The sequence below is a fragment of the Chlorocebus sabaeus genome, chromosome 6 (assembly GCF_047675955.1).
Source record: "Chlorocebus sabaeus isolate Y175 chromosome 6, mChlSab1.0.hap1, whole genome shotgun sequence".
Lineage (NCBI taxonomy): Eukaryota > Metazoa > Chordata > Mammalia > Primates > Cercopithecidae > Chlorocebus > Chlorocebus sabaeus.
The window spans coordinates 43826741-43850964 of NC_132909.1; the positions used below are offsets into that span (position 1 = coordinate 43826741).

At 51.2% G+C, this 24224-nt stretch overlaps 1 protein-coding gene across 5 annotated transcripts; it reads left to right on the forward strand.

The window, feature by feature from the left end:
* The first annotated feature begins 5280 nt into the window (after nt 1-5280).
* Nucleotides 5281-23951, forward strand: TMEM161A (transmembrane protein 161A). Of its 5 annotated transcripts, none has more exons than XM_007995881.3 (13): nt 5294-5354; nt 6237-6403; nt 8910-9013; nt 10594-10674; nt 11053-11150; nt 11299-11455; nt 13049-13200; nt 21646-21706; nt 21797-21940; nt 22044-22157; nt 22271-22445; nt 22577-22673; nt 23385-23951. In XM_007995881.3, exons 3-13 carry the CDS (start codon nt 8958-8960, stop codon nt 23636-23638), a joined length of 1389 nt encoding a protein of 462 aa, XP_007994072.2. In that variant the 5' UTR covers nt 5294-5354; nt 6237-6403; nt 8910-8957; the 3' UTR covers nt 23639-23951. The 5 variants fall into 5 exon arrangements, with proteins under 5 accessions (XP_007994071.3, XP_037848167.2, XP_007994073.2 ...); XM_037992238.2 differs by lacking the exon at nt 5294-5354 and adding an exon at nt 5450-5466; XM_007995880.3 differs by lacking the exon at nt 6237-6403 and having other exon boundaries at nt 5281-5354.
* Nucleotides 23952-24224: the final 273 nt, after the last annotated feature.

Below are 24224 nucleotides of genomic sequence, written 5' to 3' on the forward strand. Positions count from 1 at the left end.
ATTTGCAATTCCAACATACTGGTCTTTCCTGGAGCGCCTCCCTCAACCCCCAACTTGCCTCCTTTTTAAACTCCTTCCCACCCTCCAAGGCCCAGCTCTGCCTCTCTTCCTCCACGGTGCCATCTATACTGTCCCAAGCTGAGAAACGCCTTTGTGGATTGGAGTTCACAGATTTGGACAGGAAGATGGAAAACATGAGTGTTGAGATCAAGACTTACAAGATCCGCCTTGGCCGGGCACAGTGGCTCACGCCTGTAATCCAAACACTTTGAGAGGCTGAGGTGGGAGGATGGCCTGAGCCCAGGAGTTCAAGACTAGCCTGGGCAACATGGTGAATCCTATCTCTTTAAAAAAAAAAAAAATTAGCCAGGCGGGCGGTGTGTACCTGTAGTCCCAGCTACTCAGGAGACTGAGGTGGGAGAATCACCTGAGCCCGGGAAGTAAAGGCTGCAGTGAACTATGATTGAGTTACTGCACTCCAGCCTGGGCCACAGAGCAAAAGACCCTGTCTCAAAGAGTGAAAAAACAAAAACAGGCCGGGCATGGTGACTCACACCTGTAATCCCAGCGCTTTGGGAGCCTGAGGCAGGTGGATCACTTGAGGTCAGGAGTTCGAGACCAGCCTGACCAATGTGGTGAAACCCCATCTCTATTAAAAATGCAAAAAAATTGGGTGCAGCACACCAACATGGCACATGTATACATATGTAACAAACCTGCACATGTATCCGAGAACTTAAAGTATAATTTTTAAAAATTAAATTAAATTAAAAAAATAAAAAAATACAAATACAAAAATTAGCTGGGCATGGTAGCATGTGCCTGTAGTCCCAGCTGCTCAGGAGGCCGAGGCAGGAGAATCGCTTGAACCTGGGAAGTGGAGGTTGCAGTGAGCCGAGATCGCGCCACTGTACTCTAGCCTGGACAACAGAGCAAGACGCCATCTCAAAACACAAACAAACAAACTCACCTGCTTTCCAATCACTCTGCCAAGATCCAAAGCTGAGCTGATTGGCGCAGCTCAGCCAGAATGGGCAGGATACCTTGACTGACAATTTCAAAATCCCCTTCCATCACTCAGTGCCCCAGGGAGAGGTTTCTTCAGTGAAACCGAGCACCTTGCATTCCATCCTTAGCGCACACAGTCCTAGACGAGACGATGGGTGGGACTCCTTTTAAGGGATAGGGAGACAGGACAAAGTATATAAGTGACAGAACCCGGAGAGGGCACTTGTTTCTATGGCGGAGTATAGGGTGCCATCTGCACCCCAGACCCCAGCTAAAGTTTGTCCTATGTCATCTCCGCCACCCTCATCCCCAGTGAGGTGGGGGCTTTGGGGCCCCAGTTTCCAGGACAGGAATATGGCATGATCAAAGTGTGTAAAAGCCCCTCTCCAGGCTCCCGTGGCAGGGGACACTGGGCGCTGAGGGGAGGCAGTATCCCCTGGAATGATCACTCTGTGTGTGTGTGTGTAGGCGAAACCACCAGGACTCCGGGACAGCTCGGAGGTGGAGGTGAAGGGAAGAGGGTGCCGTGGGCGACGGGAAGCCCCCATTTCACCCTCTGTGCTGAGGAAGCTTGTGGGGAATGAGACTTGGATGGGGTGAACTCGAAGCCTCTGCAGAGTGTCCGAGTGTGGCTAGAGATTTCGCTCACCCAACCCCAGACTCAGGTCTTTCTTTTTTCTTTTTCTTTTCTTTCTTTTTCTTTGTGTGTTTTTATTATTTTGGTTTGCTTTTTTTTTTTTTCCCCCCCCTGAGATGGAGTCTCGCTCTGTCATGCAGGCTGGAGTGCAATGGTGCAATCTTGGCTCGCTGCAGCCTCTGCCTCCCAGGTTCAAGTGATTCTCCTGCCTCAGCCTCCTGAGTAGCTGGGACTACAGGCGCGTGCCACCATGCCCAGCTAATTTTTTGTATTTTTAGTAGAGATGGGGTTTCACTATGTTGGCAAGGCTGGTCTCGAACTCGTGACCTCGGGTAATCTACCCACCTTGGTCTCCCAAAGTGCTGGGATTACAGGCGTGAGCCACCGCTCCCGGCCTTTTTTTTTTATTTTTATTATTCTTGCTTTGTTTTGGTTTGTTTTTTTTTGTTTTGAGACAAAAGTCTCACTCTGTTGCCCAGGCTGGAGTGTAGTGGCAGGATCTCGGCTCACTGCAGCTTCCACCTCCCGGGTTCAAACGATTCTTGTGCTCCCCAAATAGCTCAGATTACAGGTGAGCGCCACCACACGCGGCTAATTTTTGTATTTTCAGTAGAGACGGGGTTTCACCATGTTGACCAGGCTGGTTTTGAACTCCTGAGCCCATGTGATCCACCCACCTCAGCCTCCCAAAATGCTGGGATTATAGGCATGAGCCACTGCGCCTGGCCTATTTTTTTTATTTTTGAGGCAGGGTCTCACTCTACTGCCCAGGCTGCAGTGCAGTGGTGCAATCATAGCTCACTGCAGCCTTGACCTCCTGGGTGCAAGCGATCTTCCTACCTCAGCCTCCCAAGTAGCTGGGACTGCAGGTGCGCACCACCTTGCCCAGCTAGGCTGGAGTGCAGTGGCACGATCTTGGCTCACTGCAACGTCTGCCTCCCGAGTTCAAGTGATTCTCCTGACTCAGCCTCCCCAGTACCTCACAGGCGTGAGCCACAACGCCTAGCTAATTTTTGTATTTTTAGTAGGGATGGGGTTTCACCATATTGGCCAGGATGGTCTCGATCTCCTGACCTTTTGATACGCCTGCCTCAGCCTCCCAAAGTACTGGGATTACAGGTGTGAGCCACTGTGCCCAGCCTGCCCAGTCAATTTTTGTATTTTTTGTATAGTCTGGGTTTCCCCACGTTGCCCAGGCTGGTCTGGAACTCCTGGGATTAAGCGATCGTCCCATCTTGGCCTCCCAAAGTTCTTGGATTACAGGCAGGAGCCACTGTACCCAGCCTCTTTTTTTTTTTTTTTTTTTTTTTTTTTTTTTTTTTTTTTTGAGACGGAGTCTCGCTCTGCCGCCCAGGCTGGAGTGCAGTGGCGCAATCTCAGCTCACTGCAAGCTCCGCCTCCCGGGTTCACGCCATTCTCCTGCCTCAGCCTCCCGAGTAGCTGGGACTACAGGCGCCCACCACCTCACCCGGCTAGTTTTTTGTATTTTTTAGTAGAGACGGGGTTTCACTGTGTTAGCCAGGATGGTCTCGATCTCCTGACCTCGTGATCCGCCCGTCTCGGCCTCCCAAAGTGCTGGGATTACAGGCGTGAGCCACCGCGCCCGGCCTTTAAAAATTTATTTTATTTTATTTAGAGATGAGGGTCTTGCTGTGCTGCCCAAGTTGGTCTCAAAATTCTGGGCTCAAGCGGTCCTCCAGCCTTAGCCTCCCACGTAGCTGGGACTACAGGCACACACCAAGCCACCATGCCTGGCTGGGCTCAGGTCTTCAACACTTCCCACCTGGTTCCTTCTGTCCCTTCCCCACTCAGGAGGGGTGAGCCACTGTCCCCATGGCAGTGATCAATGGCTGTGGAGGTCCAGCTGAGCATACAGCCCCTGCCACCTCCAGCAGTGCCACTGCCACATGCACGGTGTTACACATAGAGGATGCAAACCCTTCACCCAGTTACCCACACTTCTGTTCTGAGGACCTCCCTGACAATGACTGGCCTTCCTTCCACATGGGCTGAAGAACCGCCTACTCACTGGCACCCCAACCCCACACATCCGGACCAGGACCAGGGACTGAGCAGGAGGAAAAGGGTCAAAGTAGCAGGTACCCTGGGGGAAACTGAGGCATGGCCAGAGAGAAATAACCTTCCCAGCCTTTGGATCTCACCCTCACGGTGACAAGAAGTCAGGCCAGTCCCTGATAACAGTGCCCACAGACTAAGCACCCAGTGTGAGGTCTGGGTTAAATTATGGGCTGCTTTCTAAGACTGGGAGCCCCCAGGGCTACTGGTGAGACTGGTTCGGCTTCTCCATCCCAGGGAGACTGCACTTTTGCCCTCCACCACGAGGTGGCGTGCGATAGTGCGCTTAAGATTCAGCACTTGCCAAAAGTTAAAAAAATAAAATGTAAACCAGGCCTGGGGGCTTACGCCTGTAAACCCAGCACTTTGGGAGGCCGAGGCGGGCGAATCACCTGAAATCGGGAGTTCGAGACCAGCCTGATGAACACGGAGAACCTCGTCTCTACTAAAAATACAAAATTAGCGAGGCATGGTGGCCCATGCCTGTAATCCCAGCTACTCGGGAGGCTGAGGCAGGAGAATCACTTGAACCAGGGAGGCGGAAGTTGCGGTGAGCCAAGATTGCACCATTATACTCCAGCCTGGGCAACAAGAGCGAAACTCCGTCTCAAGAAAAAAAAAAAACATAATAAAATGTAAAAATGAAAAGGTAGTTACACGGGCCCCCCACACAGGAACCCACCCCCATAAAGATACTCAGACACTTGGTCATACCCAATATATGTCTACACTCAGGCAGACACACTCATCCACAGAAAGACAAACGGCAAAACCCAGGCACGAACACCAGAAGCCCTTTCCTTCTAGCGGTGAAATAAAGAACATCAGATCCCTGAAGCTGACATTTGGTCCTTGATCCAGCCATGCCTGAAGCTGACCCTACAGCTAGTATTTTCTGTCACATGAGCCACAAACTTTCCTTTTTTTTGCTTGAACCTATTTTAGTTGATATTTTGTGGAGCACAGCCAGAGTCCTGGCTGATAGAGATGAATAAGGCACTTGCCAGGTGAAAAATATTGAGGCATTCGTTTTTGGTTTTCTTTTGTTTTTAAGATTGAGGCATTCTTGAAGGCATTGCAAGATGTAGGATATTTACAAAGGCCTGGAGGTATGACAGAGCATGGTGGGTGCAAGCTGTACTATTGGGTGCGCCACAGTGCTAGCAGCAGATTTAAGTCAGGCAGAGGGGTCTGGATTCAGTCTGAGTACTTAGCCTACTTGGTACTTAGGAATACTAAGTACTTAGTCTACTAAGTAGGAGCCATTGAATGTTCTTGATGAGGGGGGGAGTTCTCTCAGAAATGTCCCTTAGGTGGGAATAAATGATTTCGCTGCAAACCTTTGAAATAAGTTTAGGTAAGAGAAGACTGAGCCTTCAGAGAGGTGGGCCACGCAGGCCTCCCAGACACAATCTTGACTTTGATCGCTCAGAACCAGCGTGTCTGAACTACAATTTCCGGCATGCAACGCGAGCGGCCTCCTCGTCCCTGGCGACTTGCCGGCTCCAACACGCTGATTGGTTGCACAGGATGCTCGTCAGATCAGAGTCGGGTTCTAATTGGTCGAGTTCCCGTGGAGGGCCCGGAGCCCCAGGCCGGTGGGTCCGTGCACCGCGCTCTCGCAAGCGCCATGGTGAGCGAGCGTCTTGCGAAGTGGGGGATTCTGCAGGGCCGGGGTCCAGCCGAGGGGGTCCAGGGAGACACTGAGGGAATGTGGTCTCTTCTTGGGGATTGGAGGCTCTGAGGTATTCGGGGGCACGCTGAAGGCCGTGTGTCCCTGTCTGGGGGCCCTGCTCTCGCTGCAGGACCTCCGAAGGAGTCGACGGGGGTCGTACCCAGGGAGACTAGAAGCCCTTAAGCGTTCTGGGGATTCCGCTCTCTGGAGACCTTTTAGGGGTTTGGGGTCCTGCCATGGGGTCGTGGTCCCACAGAGGGGACTGCGGACCTCAGCACATTTGGAACCTTGTTAAGGCGGTGTGGGGGCCTGTTGGGGTCCACTCTGGAGACAGGGGTCCTGCAGGAGCGTGGGGGCCGCGCCGACGGGATCCATCAGGGGTCCCTTCTGTATCGGGGTGTGTGGAACGGGCAGGGGAAGCCGTGGGAAGTGGACTCAGGAGGTCTGGGTGGCCTCAGGGCGGGCAAAGTTCTCAGAGTGGGAGACAGGACAGTTGGAACCTTCAAGTCTCACTCAGCTCTGGGTTCAAACCACTGAGTGTGTTCTTAAAACTTAGCCCAGCCCCAGGGGATCAGGCTGGTGCGGGGAGATGGGGGACTCCCACAACCCTGACGCGACTGGCCTGGGCAGAGAGAGGGACATGGAACTGGAGAACTGGAGGGTCCCTGCCTGGGACCATCCCCGATGAGGGGTGCTGGAGATGGCCCTGAAGGAAGGGCCCTGATGGCCGGGATTATTGAAAGTGGGACGTTGTCCCAGGCGCAAGTGCAGGACGCCGTAGGAGATGAGGGCGCAGGCTCCCGGAAATGAGATGGAAGGAAGTTGCATTGATTTTATCAGGGTTCTTGGGTTCGAGGATCGTAAATCCAGTAAAGGGAAAAGGAGGAGCTGATGGAAGACTCAAGAAAATCCTTGGAGATGTCTGCGGAGCCCTGACCTTGAGATAGGAGGCTGGCTGGAGGGCAGGGCTATCAGAACATCCCAGGACAGACCTCTAGAAGCCTTAGGTGAAGAGATACACCCCTCCACCACCTTTTCCCTTAGGGGGTTTTGGGAGGTGGTGGGGTCATTGATGAAGAGCCCAAAGGTCCAGGAAGACCTCTGAGACTCCAGTGGTTGGGCGCAGTGAGGGCTGAGGAGAGAGCTGAGCCATGGGGAGGTGGAGGAGGGGTCTGTAGCTATGCCTGCAGGGTGCAGAACCGAGTTGGGGGCTGACTGTGAGCTTGGTAAAGGCCTGAACCACCTGGAAGGGTATGGGATGATGGGTGAGTGTTGGGGTCTCTCAGGAGAGCCTGGAGGAGCCTACTGGTTGAGCTCAGCAGAGAGGTCTGGGCGGGAGGTGTTACTGTGCTGAGGTTGTGATGGGTTGGTGGATTGGGTGGTTAAAACCCTGGCAGGTCACAGGAGAGAGGTCCGAGAGAGAGGAGAAAAACAGACTGGTGGGTGGGAGGGCAGGTGGCTCACTGGCTTGCAGGGGCCCATGGGCTGGCACTCATGGTCCTTAAGTGCCAGCCAGGCAACCAGCCAGTGTGCACTAGGGTCCCAGGGAGGGTGAGCAATGAGGATATAGAGATGAGAAAGATGGCGCCACCAACCTCATTACTGAAAAAAGATTTCTGGTGTCAGTTTATAAGTCACAGGCACAGAGAAAATGTCCTATTAGTCTGTTATTTTATTTATTTTTATTTTATTATTATTATTATTTTGTTTTGAGACAGAGTCCCACTCTGTTGCTCAGGCTGGAGTGCAATGGCACAATCTCGACTCACTCACTGCAACCTCTGCCTCCCGGGTTCAAGCAATTCTCCTGCCTCAGCCTCCCGAGTAGCTGGGATTACAGGCATGTGCCACTATGCCTGGCTAATTTTTGTATTTTTAGTAGAGACAAGGTTTCACCATGTTGACCAGGTTGGTCTCAAACTCCTGACCTCAAGTGATCAGCCCGCCTCAGCCTCCCAAAGTGCTGAGATTACAGGCATGAGCCACCGTGCCTGGCCTCAGCAGTCATTTCGAATTACCGTGCTAGGTCCGGTATCCATCACATTAGGGTTTTTCTGAGTAAATTTAGCTTATTTATGCCTGATTAAAGGATTATTTTAATAATTAATTTTAGTATTAAACTTTATTTCATTTTGATTATAACACCAGAATACTAGTAGACAGCTCTCCTGAGCACATAATTTTACATAATTACGTAATTACTGGCAGCAAATGGGTATTTACTGCATTCAAGCAGGAAAACCCAGCTTCACCACAGACTGATTCTTCTAAAATGTTTAAAAATAAGTATATGAAAATGTGTTCTGAATTAAGAACTGGGTGAGAAAATTCCTAATTTAAAAAAAAAAGTCATAGCTGGGTGTGTTAGTGCATGACTGTGGTCCTAGCTACTCGGTAGGTTGAGGGAGGATCACTTGATCCCAGGAGTTTGAGACCAGCCTGGGCAACATAGCAAGACCCCATCTCTAAAAATAAAAATAGGCCTGACACAGTGGCTCATGCCTGTAATCCCAACAGTTTGGGAAGCCAAGGCAGGAGGACTGCTTGAGCCTAGGCGTTCAAGACCAGCCTGGGCGACATGGAGAAACCCTATCTCTACAAAATAGTCAAAAATCAGCTGGGTGTGTTGGCAGGTGCCTGTAATCCCAGCTACTAGGGAGGCTGATGTGGGAGAATCACTTGAACCTGGGAGGTTGAGGCTGCAGTGAGCACCCCACCATGTCACTGCACTCCAGCCTGGGTGGCAGAGCAAGACCCTATTCTCCCCACCACCACTCCCCTGCCAAACACACACACACACACACACACACACACACACACACACAAATAAAAATAAATAAGCTCACCACACTCAGACATGTAGGTCTTCACATCAAAACAGGAGGTGGCCAGGAGCATAGATGCCCTTTCAAGGAGGTTAATTACAAAGGGAAGGAGAGGGAGGAGGGTGATGGAACCATCAGGGATCATTTAAGGTGGGAGACACTTAGGGGAAGGAGCTACCAGGGGGAAGGAGAAAGCTAGCAGCTCAACCAGGACGCAGTGGCTCCCAAGGTGGGAGTACGGAGTGCAGAAGGCGGTGGGAGTTGCTTGCACTGAGTGTGGCGACCTCGTGGTTAGGGGCTGGAAGGTGGTGGTGAGGAATACAGGAGGCTACATAGGAAACACCCATTTCCAGATGAGAAAAGTGAGACTCCAGGAAAGTAATATTATACCTGAATCCATAGTGGAGGCAGGAGGCGAACCCCATGGTCTCCACTGCCCTACACTCCAGCTAGGTGGTGGTGGTGGTGGCGGGGGGAGGGGTGCTGCTGATCTCTGACGTGAGAGGGAGGGCCAGGCCAGGTGAGTCCAGGCTCACCCCAGGACTCTCCCCTAAGAAGCTGCTAGAGCCTAAGAGGCTCGCCCTTCCCCCATCGGGCCTGGCTTCTCTATAAATAGCCTGGGTTCCTAGGGAGGGAGGGAGCTTGTGACCCTCTGGCAGGTGCTGCCAGTCACGTCCCCTCCCCCCAGGCGGTCCTCGGAGTGCAGCTGGTGGTGACCCTGCTCACTGCCACCCTCATGCACAGGCTGGCGCCGCACTGCTCCTTCGCACGCTGGCTGCTCTGCAACGGCAGGTGAGTCGTGTCCCGGCGGTGGGAGGGGCCCCGCGGAACCACGCCCCCTTCTGGCTCCCTACGCTCCCCCTCACAAATTGCACGGCCTCCATCTTCGTTAGTGGGTGATGGGGAGAAAGACGTTGTTGATATAATTGAAGTACAACAAACTGCATATATTCGTTTTTTCTTTTTCTTTTTAGAGACAGGGTCTCATTGTTACCCAGCTTGGAGTGCAGTGGCCTGATCATAGCTCACTGCAACCTCAACCTTCTGGGCTCAGGTGGCCCTCCTGCCTGAACCTCCTGAGTAGCTGGGACTACAGGTGTGCACCACCGTGCCCAGACAATTTTTAAACTTTTAATAGAGATGGGGTCTTGCTAAGTTGCCCAGGCTGGTCTCAAACTCCTGGGCTCAAGCGATCCTACCACTTTGACCTCCCAAAGTGCTGGGATTACAGGCATGAGCCCCTATGCCTGACACAAACTGTATATATTTGACGTATACAGTTGGACCTGTTTTGACAGATGTACACATGGGTGGAACCATCGCCACACTCCCCACGTCCCCCACTCTTCCTGCCTCCCTGTAACCCAGCCTTCCTTCCACCCCTGCACCTGCTAGAGCTCACCTGCTCTGGTTTTTGTCCCTGTGTGGGTCTCTGATGCTTTCTGAGAATCTGGTGGTAACTGAATTCTCTCCTGAGAAAAATGTATGTGACAAAAACAAAGGCAAAAAAACGCGTCAGAGATGATGGCTCAGGCCCATAATCCCAACACTGGGGGAAGCCAAGGTGGGAGGATCACTTGACCCAGGAGTTTGAGACCAGCCTGGGCAACATGGCAAGACCCCGTCTCTACAAAAAATTTAAAAAATTAGCCAGGTATGGTGGCTCATGCCTGTGATCCCAGCTAATCAGGAGTCTGAGGCGGGAGGATCATTTGAGCCCAGAAGGTCGAGTCTGCCGTGAGCTGAGATGGCGCCACTGTACTCTAGCCTGGGCGACCGACCAAGGCCTTCTCTCAAAAACAAAAACAGAAAGCCAGGTGAGGTGGCTCACGCCTGTAATCCCAGCCCTTTGGGAGGCTGACGCGGGTGTACCACTTGAGGTCAGGAGTTTGAGACCAGCCTGGCCAACATAGTGAAACCCTGTCCCTACTAAAAATACAAAAATCAGCTGGGCATCGTGGTGCATGCCGGTAGTCCCAGCTCCTCGGGAGGTTGAGGCAGGAGAATCACTTGAACCCGGGAAGTGGAGGTTGCAGTGAGCCAAGATCGTGCCACTGCACTCCAGGCTGGGCGACAGAGCAAGACTCTGTCTCAGAAAGAAAAGGAAAAAGAAGATAAAAGTTGCACACACCTGCTTCCCCAGGAGAGTTAGCCAGCAGATTCAGGAGTATCCAAGCCTCCTGAGCCCACTCAGCCTAGATCTGTTGGCCTCACGATTTCCCCAGAATTTCCCCATGCTGTACCCTCACCTACCTCCCAGTGTTCCCCTGAACTAGGCTACCCTCTAACTAGAATCCCTGGATTTGAGGTTCACTGCCTCAACCTGCCAGCCCCATATCTGAGCTTCCCTGACTGCCCGTCCTTGCTCTCAGTCTGTTCCGATACAAGCACCCGTCCGAGGAGGAGCTTCGGGCTCTGGCGGGGAAGCCGAGGCCCAGAGGCAGGAAAGAGCGGTGAGTGAACTGGCCCCCATCCCCTGCCTTGGGTGGGTGGCTCCTCCCCAGGGACGGCCTCACCCTTGCTCAGGGGGCTCTGGGCTAAGGGACACAGGACTGGCCCACCCACACTTCCAGACTCTGATCTGGGCACAGGTGAACTGGGAGACCCTAGTCCAAGGAGATGATCACTGTCAAGTTAGCATCTGTTTCCTAGCAGTTTGCTCTAGCCAGTCCTGTGGGTGGTGGTGGTGGGGGTCCTCACATCCCAGTGTGCAGAAGAGCCGAGGCTATAGGAAGTGATGGTCTCCAGGCCAACTGCTCTGAGCTCTGAGGGTGGCTGGCCCCAGTGGGATGTGCGCTTACTGGCCCCCTTGCTTGTCACCATCCTCCCAGGTGGGCCAATGGCCTTAGTGAGGAGAAGCCACTGTCTGTGCCCCGAGATGCCCCATTCCAGCTGGAGACCTGCCCCCTCACAACTGTGGATGCCCTGGGTAATAGCCCAGTCCTGTCCCTAAACTCCACGCCCTCAGCCCTGAAGGTCCCCACACCTTCATGGGGGTGGGGAGGATTTGAAGGAGGAGTAAGCTGTTGGGAGGGGAGTGGGCTGGGCCCCAGGGCTGAGCAGAGTGCCCTCCGCAGTCCTGCACTTCTTCCTGGAGTACCAGTGGTTCGTGGACTTTGCCGTGTACTCGGGTGGCGTGTACCTCTTCACAGAGGCCTACTACTACATGCTGGGTCCAGCCAAGGAGACTAACATTGCCGTGTTCTGGTGCCTGCTCACAGTGGCCTTCTCCATGTATCCTTCCTCTCTGCTCCCTGCCAGAGGGGCAGATGGGAGCAGAACCCGAGCTTCCCTGGCTCCCCTAAACTGGGGTGGCAGTTTTCACCTGCTGTGCCACAAACTTCCCCAAGCTTAGTGGCATGAAGCAGACATTTTATGTGCTCTGGCTCTGTGGGTGGACAGACTGGGCGGGGCTCAGCAGGTCAGTTCATCTCCACTCCACATGATCATGCCATTCAGTGGCAGTAGAAATGCCAGGAGGCAAGAGGGAATGCCTTGCCCAAAGTCACCCACCCCATCCCTTTTCTTTCTACCACATTCTCCTTGTGTAAGGAAATCACCAGGCCAGTCCACAATCAAGGCCAAGAAAGAGATGGCCCCTTGGCAAAATTTTAAAAAATGTATACTCCAGGCATGGTGGCTCACACTTGTAATCCCAGCACTTTGGGAGGCTGAGGCAGGTGGATCACCTGAGGTCTGGAGTTCGAGACCAGCCTGGCCAACATGGTGAAACCCCATCTCTACTAAAAGTACAAAAATTAGCCGGGCACAGTGGCTCATGCCTGTAATCCCAGTACTTTGGGAGGCCAAGGTGGGTGGATCACCTGAGGTCAGGAGTTCAAGACCAGCCTGACCAACATGGAGAAACCACTTCTCTACTAAAAATACAAAAATTAGCCAGGCATGGTGGTGCATGCCTGTAATCCCACTTACTTAGGAGCCTGAGGCAGGAGAATCGCTTGAACCCAGGAGGTAGAGGTTGCAGTTAGCCGAGATCACGCTATTGCACTCCAGCCTGGGTGACAAGAGCGAATTCCTTCCCCCCCAAAAATTTTATATATACACACGTATGTATGTATGTATGTATGTATATGTGTATATGTATATATATTTGTTGTTGTTGAGATGGCATCTTGCTTTGTTGCCTAGGCTGGTCCTGACTGGCTTCAAGTGATTCTCCTGCTTTGGCCTCCCAAAGAGAGCAAACATATGACTTTAGGGACCCAAGTTTGAGGAAGCACAGAAAGAATGCCACTCCTGTGACTTTTGGAGAGGGAAACCTGTCTCAAAATCCACTGGTTCCCCAGATTCCCATGCTTTTTTTTTTTTTTTTTTTTTTTTGAGATGGAGTTTTGCTCTTGTTGCCCAGGCTGGAGTGCAGTGGCATGATTTAGGCACTACAACCTCCGTCTCCCGGGTTCAAGTGATTCTCCTGCCTCAGCCTCCCAAGTAGCTGGGATTACAGGCATGCACTACCGTGTCTGGCCCCAATGCTGCATTTTGAGGGCAGATTGGAGATGAAGCCCTTCTATATCTGATTGCTTTTCCAAGGGATGTGAAGTAGGTGAGATGGGTGAAAGAGGCAGGATCACCCAGGGCGGGAGGCTGAACAGACATGGTGGCCTGATGAGGCCATCTCCCACTCAACAGGAACCCCCAGCTTACATCCTGATCTGGGATCCAGCACCCCAAACCCAAACTCCTCTAGGTCATCCCCAAGGCCTGTTTGTGCAGCAGTGCTTGTTCCCGGGAGTTCCCAGGTGGGGTGTGGTGAAATGGGCAGAGTGGGGCAGTGGCAACTGAGGCCTCCTTAGCTCTAGCCTCCAGCAAGATGTTCCTGACAGTGACACGGCTGTACTTCAGCGCCGAGGAGGGGGGTGAGCGCTCTGTCTGCCTCACCTTTGCCTTCCTCTTCCTACTGCTGGCCATGCTGGTACAGGTGGTGCGGGAGGACACCCTCGAGCTGGGCCTGGAGCCTGGTAAGTGCAGCCCCCAACGTGGGGGCGCCACAGCTGTCACTCCCTCATGTAATCTGACCAGGCTGGTTTCACTGGCTCGGTGTCCAGCACGAACAGGTAAAGGAGTGGGCTCCTGGGGTGAAGACAGCCCCCATTAGTGACTGTCTCAACTCCTGAACCTCATTGGGCTTTGGGGAAGAGAGGACATTCCCTTTCTCACTGTCTCTGATGGATACTCATGGCTATAGCTCTTCTTTCTTTTTCTTTTTTTTTTTTTTTTTGAGATGGAGTCTCACTTTTGTCACCCAGGCAGGAGTTCAGTGGCATGATCTCAGCTCACTGCAACCTCTGCCTCCTGCATTCAAGTGATTCTCCTGCCTCAGCCTCCCAAGCTGGGATTATGGGTGCATGCCACCAAGCCTGGCTAATTTTTTTATTTTTAGTAAAGATGGGGTTTCACCATGTTGGCCAGGCTGGTCTCAAACTCCTGACCTCAGGTGACCCACCCACCTCAGCCTCCCCAAGTGCTGGGATTACAGGTGTGAGCCACTGTGTGTGGCCTCTTTTTTTCTTTTTTAAAAAAATTATTTATTTATTTATTTTTATTGAGACAGGGTCTCATTGTGTTGCCCTGGCTGGTCTCACACTCCTGAGCTCAAGCGATCTGCCCACCTCGGCCTCCCAAAGTGCTGGTATTAACAGGTGTGAGCCACCATGCCTGGCCTCTTAAATGATCCTTTTAACATAGAATTTGTACCTCATCACTTCTCTGCCTGGCACCACACTCCCTGGGTCTTAGGAGAAAGACCATAGTCCTCACCATGGCCCACATGACCCTGCTGACTGAGTTTTACCTTCTCCAATTCTCCCTGCCTTTCAGTTTTAAAAATTGTATATGTTTGATATATACAAAGAAGATGTATATGTCAATTATAAAGCAAAATAATAATATGAGTACCTGCAAACCTACCCCTCAAATAAGAAGTAGGTGGGGTAGTGACTGAACCAATCTCCCAGGGGGGCAGTAAGGTTTAAATGAATCAGGATCCATGGATAGGGCTTGATTTTTGCCAACCTAGTCCTCGTCACGTGGAATGATGCCCTCTGTGGCTTTAACATGCATTTCTCTGATTACCAGGGAAGTTGAGCACCTTTTCCTGTTTATTCACGATTCATGTCTCTTCTGTGAAATTTCTGTGAAATGCCTGTTCACGTTGTTGCCCATTTTTGTATCTTTTTTCTCTTTGAATTTTTTTTCATTGTGGTAAAATAGACAAAACATAAAATTCACCATCTTAACCATTTTTAAATGTGCAGCTCAGTGGCATTAAGTATATTTAGATGGCCGAGCGTGGTGGCTCACATCTATAATCCCAGCACTTTGGGAGGCTGAGGCAGGCAGATCACCTGAAGTCAGGAGTTCGAGACCAGCCTGCTCAACATGGAGAAACCCTGTCTCTACTAAAAATACAAAATTAGCTGGATGTGGTGACACACGCCTGTAATCCCAGCTACTTGGGAGGCTGAGGCAGGAGAATTGCTTGAACCTGGGAAGCAGAGGTTGTGGTGAGCCAAGATCGAGCCATGGCACTCCAGCCTGGGCAACAAGAGTAAAACTCCATCTCAAAAAAAAAAAAAGATAGGCCAGGCGTGGTGGCTCGCGTGTGTAATCCCAGCACTTTGGGAGGCTGAGGCAGGTGGATCACAAGGTCAGGAGATCAAGACCATCCTGGCTAACATGGTGAAACCCCGTCTCTACTAAAAATACAAAAAATTAGCTGGGCGTAGTGGTGGGCACCTGTAGTCCCAGCTACTTGGGAGGCTGAGGCAGGAGAATGGTGTGAACCCAGGAGGCAGAGCTTGCAGTGAGACGAGATCACACCACTGCACTCCAGCCTGGGAGACAGAGTGAGACTCTGTCTCCAAAAAAAAAAAAAAAGGTCTATTTAGATTGTTGTGGAACCATCACCACCATCCATCTCCACAACTCTTTCCTCTTGCAAAACTGAAACTCCATCCCATTAAACACTAACTCCCTGTTCCTCCTTCTGCAGCCCCTGATACCCACCATTTTATGTCCTGTCTATGAATGTGACCACTCTGGGTTCCTCATATAAGTGGTATCATACAGTATTTGTCCTTTTGTGACGGGCTCATTTCAGTTAGCACAATGTCCTCAAGTCATATCCATGTTGTAGCAAGGTATTAGAATTTTTTTTTTTCTTTTTTTGAGACAGGATCTCACTCTGTCATCTAGGCTGGAGTGCAGTGGTGCAATCACAACTCACTGCAGCCTTGACCTCCAGGGCTCAAGTGATCTCCCACCTCAGCCTTCCAAGTAGCTGGGACCACAGTCACGTGCCACCATGCCTGGCCAATTTTTGCTTTTTTCCTTCTCTGTAGAGATGGGGTCTTGCTATGCTTCCCAGGCTGGTCTCAAACTCCTGGCCTTGAGCAATCCTCTCACCTCAGCCTCCCAAAGTGCTGGGATAACAGGCGTGAGCCACTGTGCCCAGCCAGAATTCCATTTTTAAGACTGAACAGTATTTCATTGTCTGGGTGAACACATTTTGTTTATTTGTCCACAGATGAACGTTTGCTTGGGTTGTTTCCAACTTTTGGCTTTTTGATTAATACTGCTGTGAACTTGAGTGTACAAGTACCTCTTTGAGACTCCATTTTCAGTTTTGGAGGGGATATATCCAGAAGTGGAACTGCTGGATTATATGATAATTCTACTTTTAATTTTTTGAGGAACTGCCATACCGTTTTATACAGCAGCTGAACCATTTTATTTTATTTTTGAGACAGAGTCTCATTCTGTTGCCCAGGCTGGAGTGCAGTGGTGGCATGATGTCCACTCACTGCAACCTCCGCCTCCTGGATTCAAATGATTCTCGTGCCTCAGGCTCCCGAGTAGCTGGGACTATAGGCTCCTACCACCACACCCAGCTAATTTTTTTTTTTTTTTTTTTTTTTTTTAAGACAGAGTCTTGCTCTGTCACCCAGGCTGGAGTACAGTGGCATGATCTTGGCTCACTGCAACCTCCACCTTCCAGCCTCAAGTGATTCTCTTGCCTCAGCCTCCCAACTAGCTGGGATTACAGGAATGCACCACTATGCCTGGCTAATTTTTGCATTTTTAGTAGAGATGGGGTTTCGCCATGTTGGCCAGGCTGGTTTTGAACTTTTGACCTCAGGCGATCTGCCCATCTTGGCCTCCCAAAGTGCTGGGATTACAGGTGTGAGTCACTGCGCCCAGCAACACCCAGATAATTTTTGTATTTTTAATAGAGACGGATTTTGCCATGTTGCCCAGGCTGGTCTCAAACTCTTGAACTCAAGCAGCATGCCAGCCTCGGCCTTCCAAAGTGCTGGGATTACAGGCATGCACCACTGTGCCTGGCTCATTTTATACATTATATTCCCAGCAGCAGTGCACAAGTGCACAATTTCTCCACTTCATTGCCAATACTTGTTTTCTTTTTCTTTTCACTTGACTACTATTTGCATTATTTTCCGTCTGCATACATGCATCACACTTTCTTTGCTGAGCCATTGAATGTAGTTGTAAGCGTCACCTCTAGTATCTTGATGAATGTTATTTGATTATTTTAATTGATATTTGTCTTGAAAAAATCAGAAAGTCATTCTATATTTTATTCTAAAATATTTCGGCCAGGCGTGGTGGCTCATGCCTGTAATCCCAACACTTTGGGAGGCCGAGGCGGGTGGATTGCCTGAGGTCTGGAGTTCAAGACTAGCCTGGTCAACATGGTGAAACCCCGTCTGTAGTAAAAATACAAAAAGCAGCTGGGCGAGGTGGCGTGCACCTGTAATAGCTACTCCAGAGGCTGAGGCAGGATAATCGCTTGAACCCAGGAGGCGGAGGTTGCAGTAAGCCAAAATCGCGTCATTGCACTCTAGCCTGGGTGACAAGAGCAAGACTCCATCTTAAAAATAAATAAAATAAAATAAAATAAAATATTTCAACTTTTACATTTCATATAAGCTCCTAAACTCCTCACTGTCGCTGATGGACAGTGATATTAATTTTTGTGTTATGATGTAGGGGTCAAATTTGAGTGTCTCCATAGACTAACCTTGCTAAAGAATTACATTTTTAGGCTGGGCGTGGTAGCTCACGCTTGTAATCCCAGCACTTTGGGAGGCCGAGGTGGGTGGATCACGAGGTCAGGAGATCGAGACCATCCTAGCTAACACGGTGAAACCCCGTCTCTACTAAAAATGCAAAAAATTAGCCAGGCGTGGTGGTGGGCACCTGTAGTCCCAGCTACTTGGGAGGCTGAGGCAAGAGAATGGCATGAACCGGGAGGCAGAGCTTGCAGTGAGCCGAGATCACGCCACTGTACTCCAGCCTGGGTGACTGAGCAAGACTCCGTCTCAAAAAAAAAAAAAAAGAATTATATTTTTATTGAATTCCAGGTTCTTTTTGGTTTTCTTTTGTCTTGTCTGATCTTTCCCTTTTGGTGTGACTAGGACCTCTGGATTTTAGAACAGTAGTGATGTACCTCCTTTTCTTGTTTCTAATTTCTCAGTTAGCTACTTGGCTCATAAATTTTCAGTCTTTTCTAAGTTTATAGCATATATAGCATTTAATGTTATACATATTTTATCAGGTCTCTCACTTTTGTTCACCTAATTTTTTTTTTTGCTTTTTGGAGGTTTTTTTTGAGATAGAGTTTTGCTCTTGTCACTCAGGCTGGAGTGCAATTGTGCAATCTCAGCTCACTGCAACCTCTGCCTCCTAGGTTCAAGTGATTCTCCTGCCTTAGCCTCCTGAGTAGCTGGGATTACAGGTGCACGCCACCATGCCTGGCTAATTTTTGTATTTTTAGTAGAGAAGAGGTTTCACCATGTTGGCCAGGCTGGTCTCAAACTCCTGACCTCAGGTGATCCACCTGCCTTGGCTTCCCAAAGTGCTGGGATTACAGGTGTGAGCCATCACGCCCGACAGTTCACCCAAGTTTTGGTTGATATTTTTTATTGTTTTGTTTGGGATGTTTTAACATTTCCCTTCTGATTTCTGTAGAGATGGGGTCTTGCTATGCTTTGACCTATGGGTTATTAAATATTTTTAAATTTTTCAAACATAGACCTTTAAAAAATACATATTTATTTCTAGCTCAATTGCACAGATGGTCTATTTGAAATTATTTATTTAAAATTTGGTAAGGTTTGCCCTATGGCCTGGAACGTGATCAGATTTTGTGACTGTTCCATGTTTTATTTTTTTATTTTTATTTTATTTTATTTTTTTTTTAGACGGAGTCTCGCTGTGTCGCCCAGGCTGGAGTGCAGTGGCGCGATCTCGGCTCACTGCAAGCTCCGCCTCGCGGGTTCACGCCATTCTCCCGCCTCAGCCTCCGAGTAGCTGGGACTACAGGCGCCCGCCACCACGCCCGGCTAGTTTTTTTTTTTGTATTTTTAGTAGAGACGGGGTTTCACCATGTTAGCCAGGATGGTCTCGATCTCCTGACCTCGTGATCCACCCGCCTCGGCCTCCCAAAGTGCTGGGATTACAGGCTTGAGCCACCGCGCCCGGCCCATGTTTTCTTGACATATTCTGTTGTCGTGTTGCCTTTTTTCACATGTTGTAATTGAAGGACATATTCTCTGGCTCTATGAGTTTAATAAATTCAAATCTTCATCTTGCCTAACCTTTTGTCTGTGACATATCAGTCAGCAGAAGTCAATCTCCCTCTGGGACAACAGAGCTCTCAATTTCCTTATCAATTCTGTCAGTGTTTTCTTTATATATTTTACAGCCTATTCACAAGGTGTTCACAGATTTAGAACTGCTACATTTTCCTGGTGAATCAGCCATTTTATCATGATGTATGGACCCCTTCTATCTTCTAATACTACTTCTTTTTTACTTCTCTTTTTTTCTTTTTTTTTTTTTTCGAGATAGAGTTTTGCTCTTGTTCCCTAGGCTGGAGTGCAATGGCGCAACCTCTGCCTCCTGGGTTCAAGTGGTTCTCCTGCCTCAGCCTCCCAAGTAGCTGGTATTACCTGCCATTATGCCTAGCTAATTTTTGTATTTTTAGTAGAGCCAGGGTTTCACCATGTTGGCCAAGCTGGTCTTGAACTCCTGACCTTGTGATCCGCCTGCCTCGGCCTCCCAAAGTGCGAGAATTACAGGTGTGAGCCACCACGCCCGGCCTATTCTAATACTACTTCTTAGTCCAGTTTGGCTGGTAGTAGTGTAGCCTTTCTAGCTTGCTTTCTTTTGATTAGTATTTGCTGTATCTTTTTAACATCCCTTTACTTTCAATCTTCCAGTGACTTTATGTCAAGGTATGTCATCCTTTAAAAAACATTTAGCTGGATATTTTCAATGTAGTCTAACAGTCTTTGTTATTTAACTTTAAAGTTTAGTCTACTTACATTTATTGTGATAACTGACATTTGACTTTGTTTCTACCATCTTACTTTTTTGCTTTCTATTTGTTCCTTTTCTGTTGTTGCAGTTGACATTAGCTGTCAGCCTAATTGTTGTTCCTTTATAGGTGATCTGTCTTAACTCCCTGGCTGCTTTGTGATTTTTTTGTTTTTGGTGTTCTGCAGTTTCTTTTTGTTTTGTTTTGTTTTTTTGTTTTTTTTGAGACGGAGTCTTGCTCTGTCACCCAGGCTGGAGTGCAGTGGCCGGATCTCAGCTCACTGCAAGCTCCACCTCCCGGGTTCACGCCATTCTCCTGCCTCAGCCTCCCGAGTAGCTGGGACTACAGGCGCCCGCCACCTCACCTGGCTAGTTTTTTTTTATTTTTTAGTAGAGACGGGGTTTCACCATGTTAGCCAGGATGGTCTCAATCTCCTGACCTCGTGATCTGCCCGTCTCGGCCTCCCAAAGTGCTGGGATTACAGGCTTGAGCCACCGCGCCCGGCCAATGTGTTCTGCAGTTTCACTCCATTGTGTCTAGGTATGGATTTCTTTTTATTTACATGGTTTGATATACTTTGTGTGTGTCTTTCATTCTGCAAACTTCTCAACCATTCTCTTCCAGTAATTCCTTTTATTCTTCATTCCTTCTCTTCCCTACCTCTGGGGCTCTGATTTGATTTGCATTGGACTTTCTGTTCTGTCTTCCTTATTCTCTTAGCCTTTCTTCGTATTTCTCACCTACTTTTCTGAGTTGGAATCTGAGTGATTTCTTCAGATCTGTCTTCCAGTTCATCAGTTCCTCCTTTGGCTGTTCCTAATGTGCTGTTTAACAATCTATTATTTCAATACTTACATTTTCCCTTTAGAAGAGTTTAATTTGGTTCCTTTGCAATTCTACCCAGTCATCTGAAGGTAGTCTCATGTCACCTGTTCTGTGATTACAGCTTTCATTTCCTTAGTCATTTGACACATAATTGACAGCACCAATTTCTGAAGTCTTTGAGGCCTAAACTTGACTGTTGTTTTTCTGTTAACTCTCCTTTATGGTGATTTGTTTCCTTATGCATTTGTTGATTTTGCCTGTGAGCTCATATGAATTTTCTCCTTTTTTTTTTTTTTGTTTTTTTTTGTTTGACAAGGTCTCACTCTGTGCTGGAGTGCAATGGCATGATCTCAGCTCACTGCAACCTCCACATCCTGGGCCCAACCCATCCTCCCACCTCAGCCTTCAGAGTAATTGGGACTACAGGCGTGCACCACCACTCCTGGTTTTGTATTTTTTGTAGAGATGGGGGTTTTGCCGTGTTGCCCAGGCTGGTCTCGAACTTGTGAGCTCAAATGATCCACCCGCCTTGGCCTCCCAAAGTGCTGAGAGTTACAGGTGCGAGCCACTGCACCCAGCCCTGCTCTTAATTTTTGGAAAATCTTGGGTCCTGAATTGAGGATTCCTTCCTCCAGGAGGACTTTGGTTTTCTCCTGCAGGAGTCCTTCATCCCCCTCCAGATTCCTTCTATAACCTAGGGAGCTCAGGCTCAACAGATACCCCTGAATGTTCCCAGCCCAATCAGGAGTATCTGCCTGGTACATTCTGTTTCTTTTTCTTTGAGACTGAGTTTCACTCTTATCCCCCAGGCTAGAGTGCAATGGTGTGGTCTAGGCTCACCGCAACCTCCGCCCCCCAGGTTCAAGCGATTCTCCTGCCTCAAGTAGCTGGGATTACAGGCACCTGCCACCACGCCCAGCTAATTTTTGTATTTTAAGTAGAGACAGGGTTTCACTATGTTGGCCAGGCTTGTCTCAAACTCCTGATCACAGGTGATCCGCCTGCCTCGGCGTCTCAAAGTGCTGGGATTACAGGCGTGTGCCAACACACTGACCTTGTTTCTTGTCAAGAGTGCTGTGTAACTAGAGCACAAAGTCGTCCTTATGCCTGGCACGGGGCCTGGTGCATTCCTACTTGGGGAGCAAATGGATGCCTGAGGGATGGGGGATTAGGGAACAGAGTGGCCTCAGAGACCCTAGGAATTCACTCTATTCCGTCCTCTTCTTATCGTCCCCAGGCCTGGCCAGCATGACCCAGAACTTGGAGCCACTTCTGAAGCAGCAGGACTGGGACTGGGTGTGAGTCCTGGGAATGGGGGAGGGGAGCAAGGGCAGGATGGGACCCTTCCAGGGTCCCCCAGGCAGGCTTGTGACCTGGTGTTCTCCTAGGCTCCCTGTGGCCAAGCTGGCTATCCGCGTGGGGCTGGCGGTGGTGGGCTCTGTGCTGGGTGCCTTCCTCACCTTCCCAGGCCTACGGCTGGCCCAGACCCACCGGGACGCGCTGACCATGTCGGAGGACCGGCCCATGCTGCAGTTACGTGGGTCGCTTGGTGGGTGGGGGGATTAGGGGCCCTAAGGGAGAGGCTGGGGAAGAGGGGGCACCCAGGCCTCACTCTCTCCTGCTGTCACCCCCTAGGTTCCTCCTGCACACCAGCTTCCTGTCTCCCCTGTTCATCCTGTGGCTCTGGACAAAGCCCATTGCACGGGACTTCCTGCACCAGCCGCCGTTTGGGGAAAGGCCCTTCTCCCTGTGCGTATCGGGTGGGGCTCCCCAACCTCTGAGACTCAGGGAGGAGCCTGGGGAAGATCCTGGGCGGTGAGGGGCGGCCTTCCTAGCCCCTTACCCCGCCCCGCTCCGCACAGGCTGTCCGACTCTGCCTTCGACTCCGGGCGCCTTTGGCTGCTGGTAGCGCTGTGCCTGCTGCGGCTTGCGGTGACCCGGCCCCACCTGCAGGCCTACCTGTGCCTGGCCAAGGCCCGCGTGGAGCAGCTGCGAAGGGAGGCTGGCCGCATCGAAGCCCGTGAAATCCAGCGGAGGGTATGGACGCCCCGATGACCTAGGCCAGAGGGAAATTGGGGCTGAGGGCAGGGTTCCTAGTCCTTTGGGCGTGGAGTCCTCCCAAACCCAGAAGGCTTCCTGCTGCAGCCACCCCTGTTACCTGCCCACAGGTGGTCCGGGTCTACTGCTACGTGACCGTGGTGAGCTTGCAGTACCTGACGCCACTCATCCTCACCCTCAACTGCACACTCCTGCTCAAGACGCTGGGTGAGATGCTGCCGTGTGGAGGTGGAGGAGGGGCGGGGCTGGAAGATAAAACAGAGTGGAGTTGCAGTCTTGGGGAGGCCCGGCGGTCGGGGGTGGGGTGGGGGGGCGGGGGAGGAGGCGAGGCCTGGGCAGGGGGTGGGGACTGTGGTGAGGCAGGTTCTGAGCAGGAGGTGGAGTTTGGGATGGGTTTTGCCTTAGGAGGTGGAGCCTGAGGAGGGTTGGGTCTCGGCAGGAGGTGGGGCCTGGGAAGGGGGCGGGGACTGTGGTGGGGCAGGTTACGAGCAGGAGGTGGAGTTTGGGATGGGGTGTGCCTTAGGAGGTGGAGCCTAAGGAGGGTTGGGTCTTGGCAGGAGGTGGGGCCTGGGAAGGGGGCGGGGACTGTGGTGGGGCAGGTTATGAGCAGGAGGTGGAGTTTGGGATGGGGTGTGCCTTAGGAGGTGGAGCCTGGGGAGGGGTTGGGTCTTAGGAGGTGGGGCCTGGGTAGGGGGAAGGGCATGTAGTGAGGCAGGATCTGAGCAGGAGGTGGGGCCAAGGATAAGGCTTGCCTTGGACAGGTGGCTGCGCCTAAGGGGGTGGAGACCCGGCAGGAGGTGGAGTCTGAGACAGGGGTGGGAGTGTCTGGAGGAATGGGCCCGGCCCCTCAGGCCAGCCCTGCCCCTCACCCCCTCCCCCATTTCTCCACTCATACTTCGCTTCATCCTCTTCTCCTAGGAGGCTATTCCTGGGGCCTGGGCCCTGCCCCTCTACTATCCCCCAACCCGTCCTCAGCCAGTGCTGCCTCCATCGGCTTTGGGGAGGACGAGGTCCAGCAGACTGCAGCGCGGATCGCCGGGGCCCTGGGTGGCCTGCTCACGCCCCTCTTCCTCCGCGGCATCCTGGCCTACCTCATCTGGTGGACGGCGGCCTGCCAGCTGCTCTGCAGCCTCTTCGGCCTCTACTTCCACCAGCACTTGGCAGGCTCCTAGCTGCCTGCAGACCCTTCTGTGGCGCTGAGGTCTTGTCCTGGGTCAGCAGGACACTAGCCTGCCCCCTCTGTGTGTGCCCTCGTGTCCCCAGCTGCAAGGTGGGGCCGGACTCCCTGCTGTTCCCTTCACCGCAGTGCCTGAGCCGCGGCCCCCCTTGGACGCCGAGTTTCTGCCTCAGAACTGTCTCTCCTGGGCCCAGCAGCATGAGGGTCCCGAGGCCATTGTCTCCGAAGCGTGTGTGCCAGGTTTGAGTGGTGGGGGTGATGCTGGCTGCTCTTCTGAACAAATAAAGGAGCAGGCCGATTTTTACAAACAGGGTCTGAGTGGTTTGGAACTTGGGCGTGTGCGAGGTGGTAGCTGCCTTGCACATCCCTGTGGCACCTGCCTGGGTGCAGGGTGGGGGCTGCACAGGAGGGAGAAAGGATCAGGACTGAGAGGGGAGCAAAGGTCTGGGAGGAGAAGGGAAAACGAGGAGGAGGCCAGGCACGGCAGCTCACGCCTGCAATCCCAAATCCCAGCACTTTGGGAGGCCAAGGCGGGCAGATCACTTGAGGCCAGCAGTTTGAGAACAGCCTGGTCAACGCAT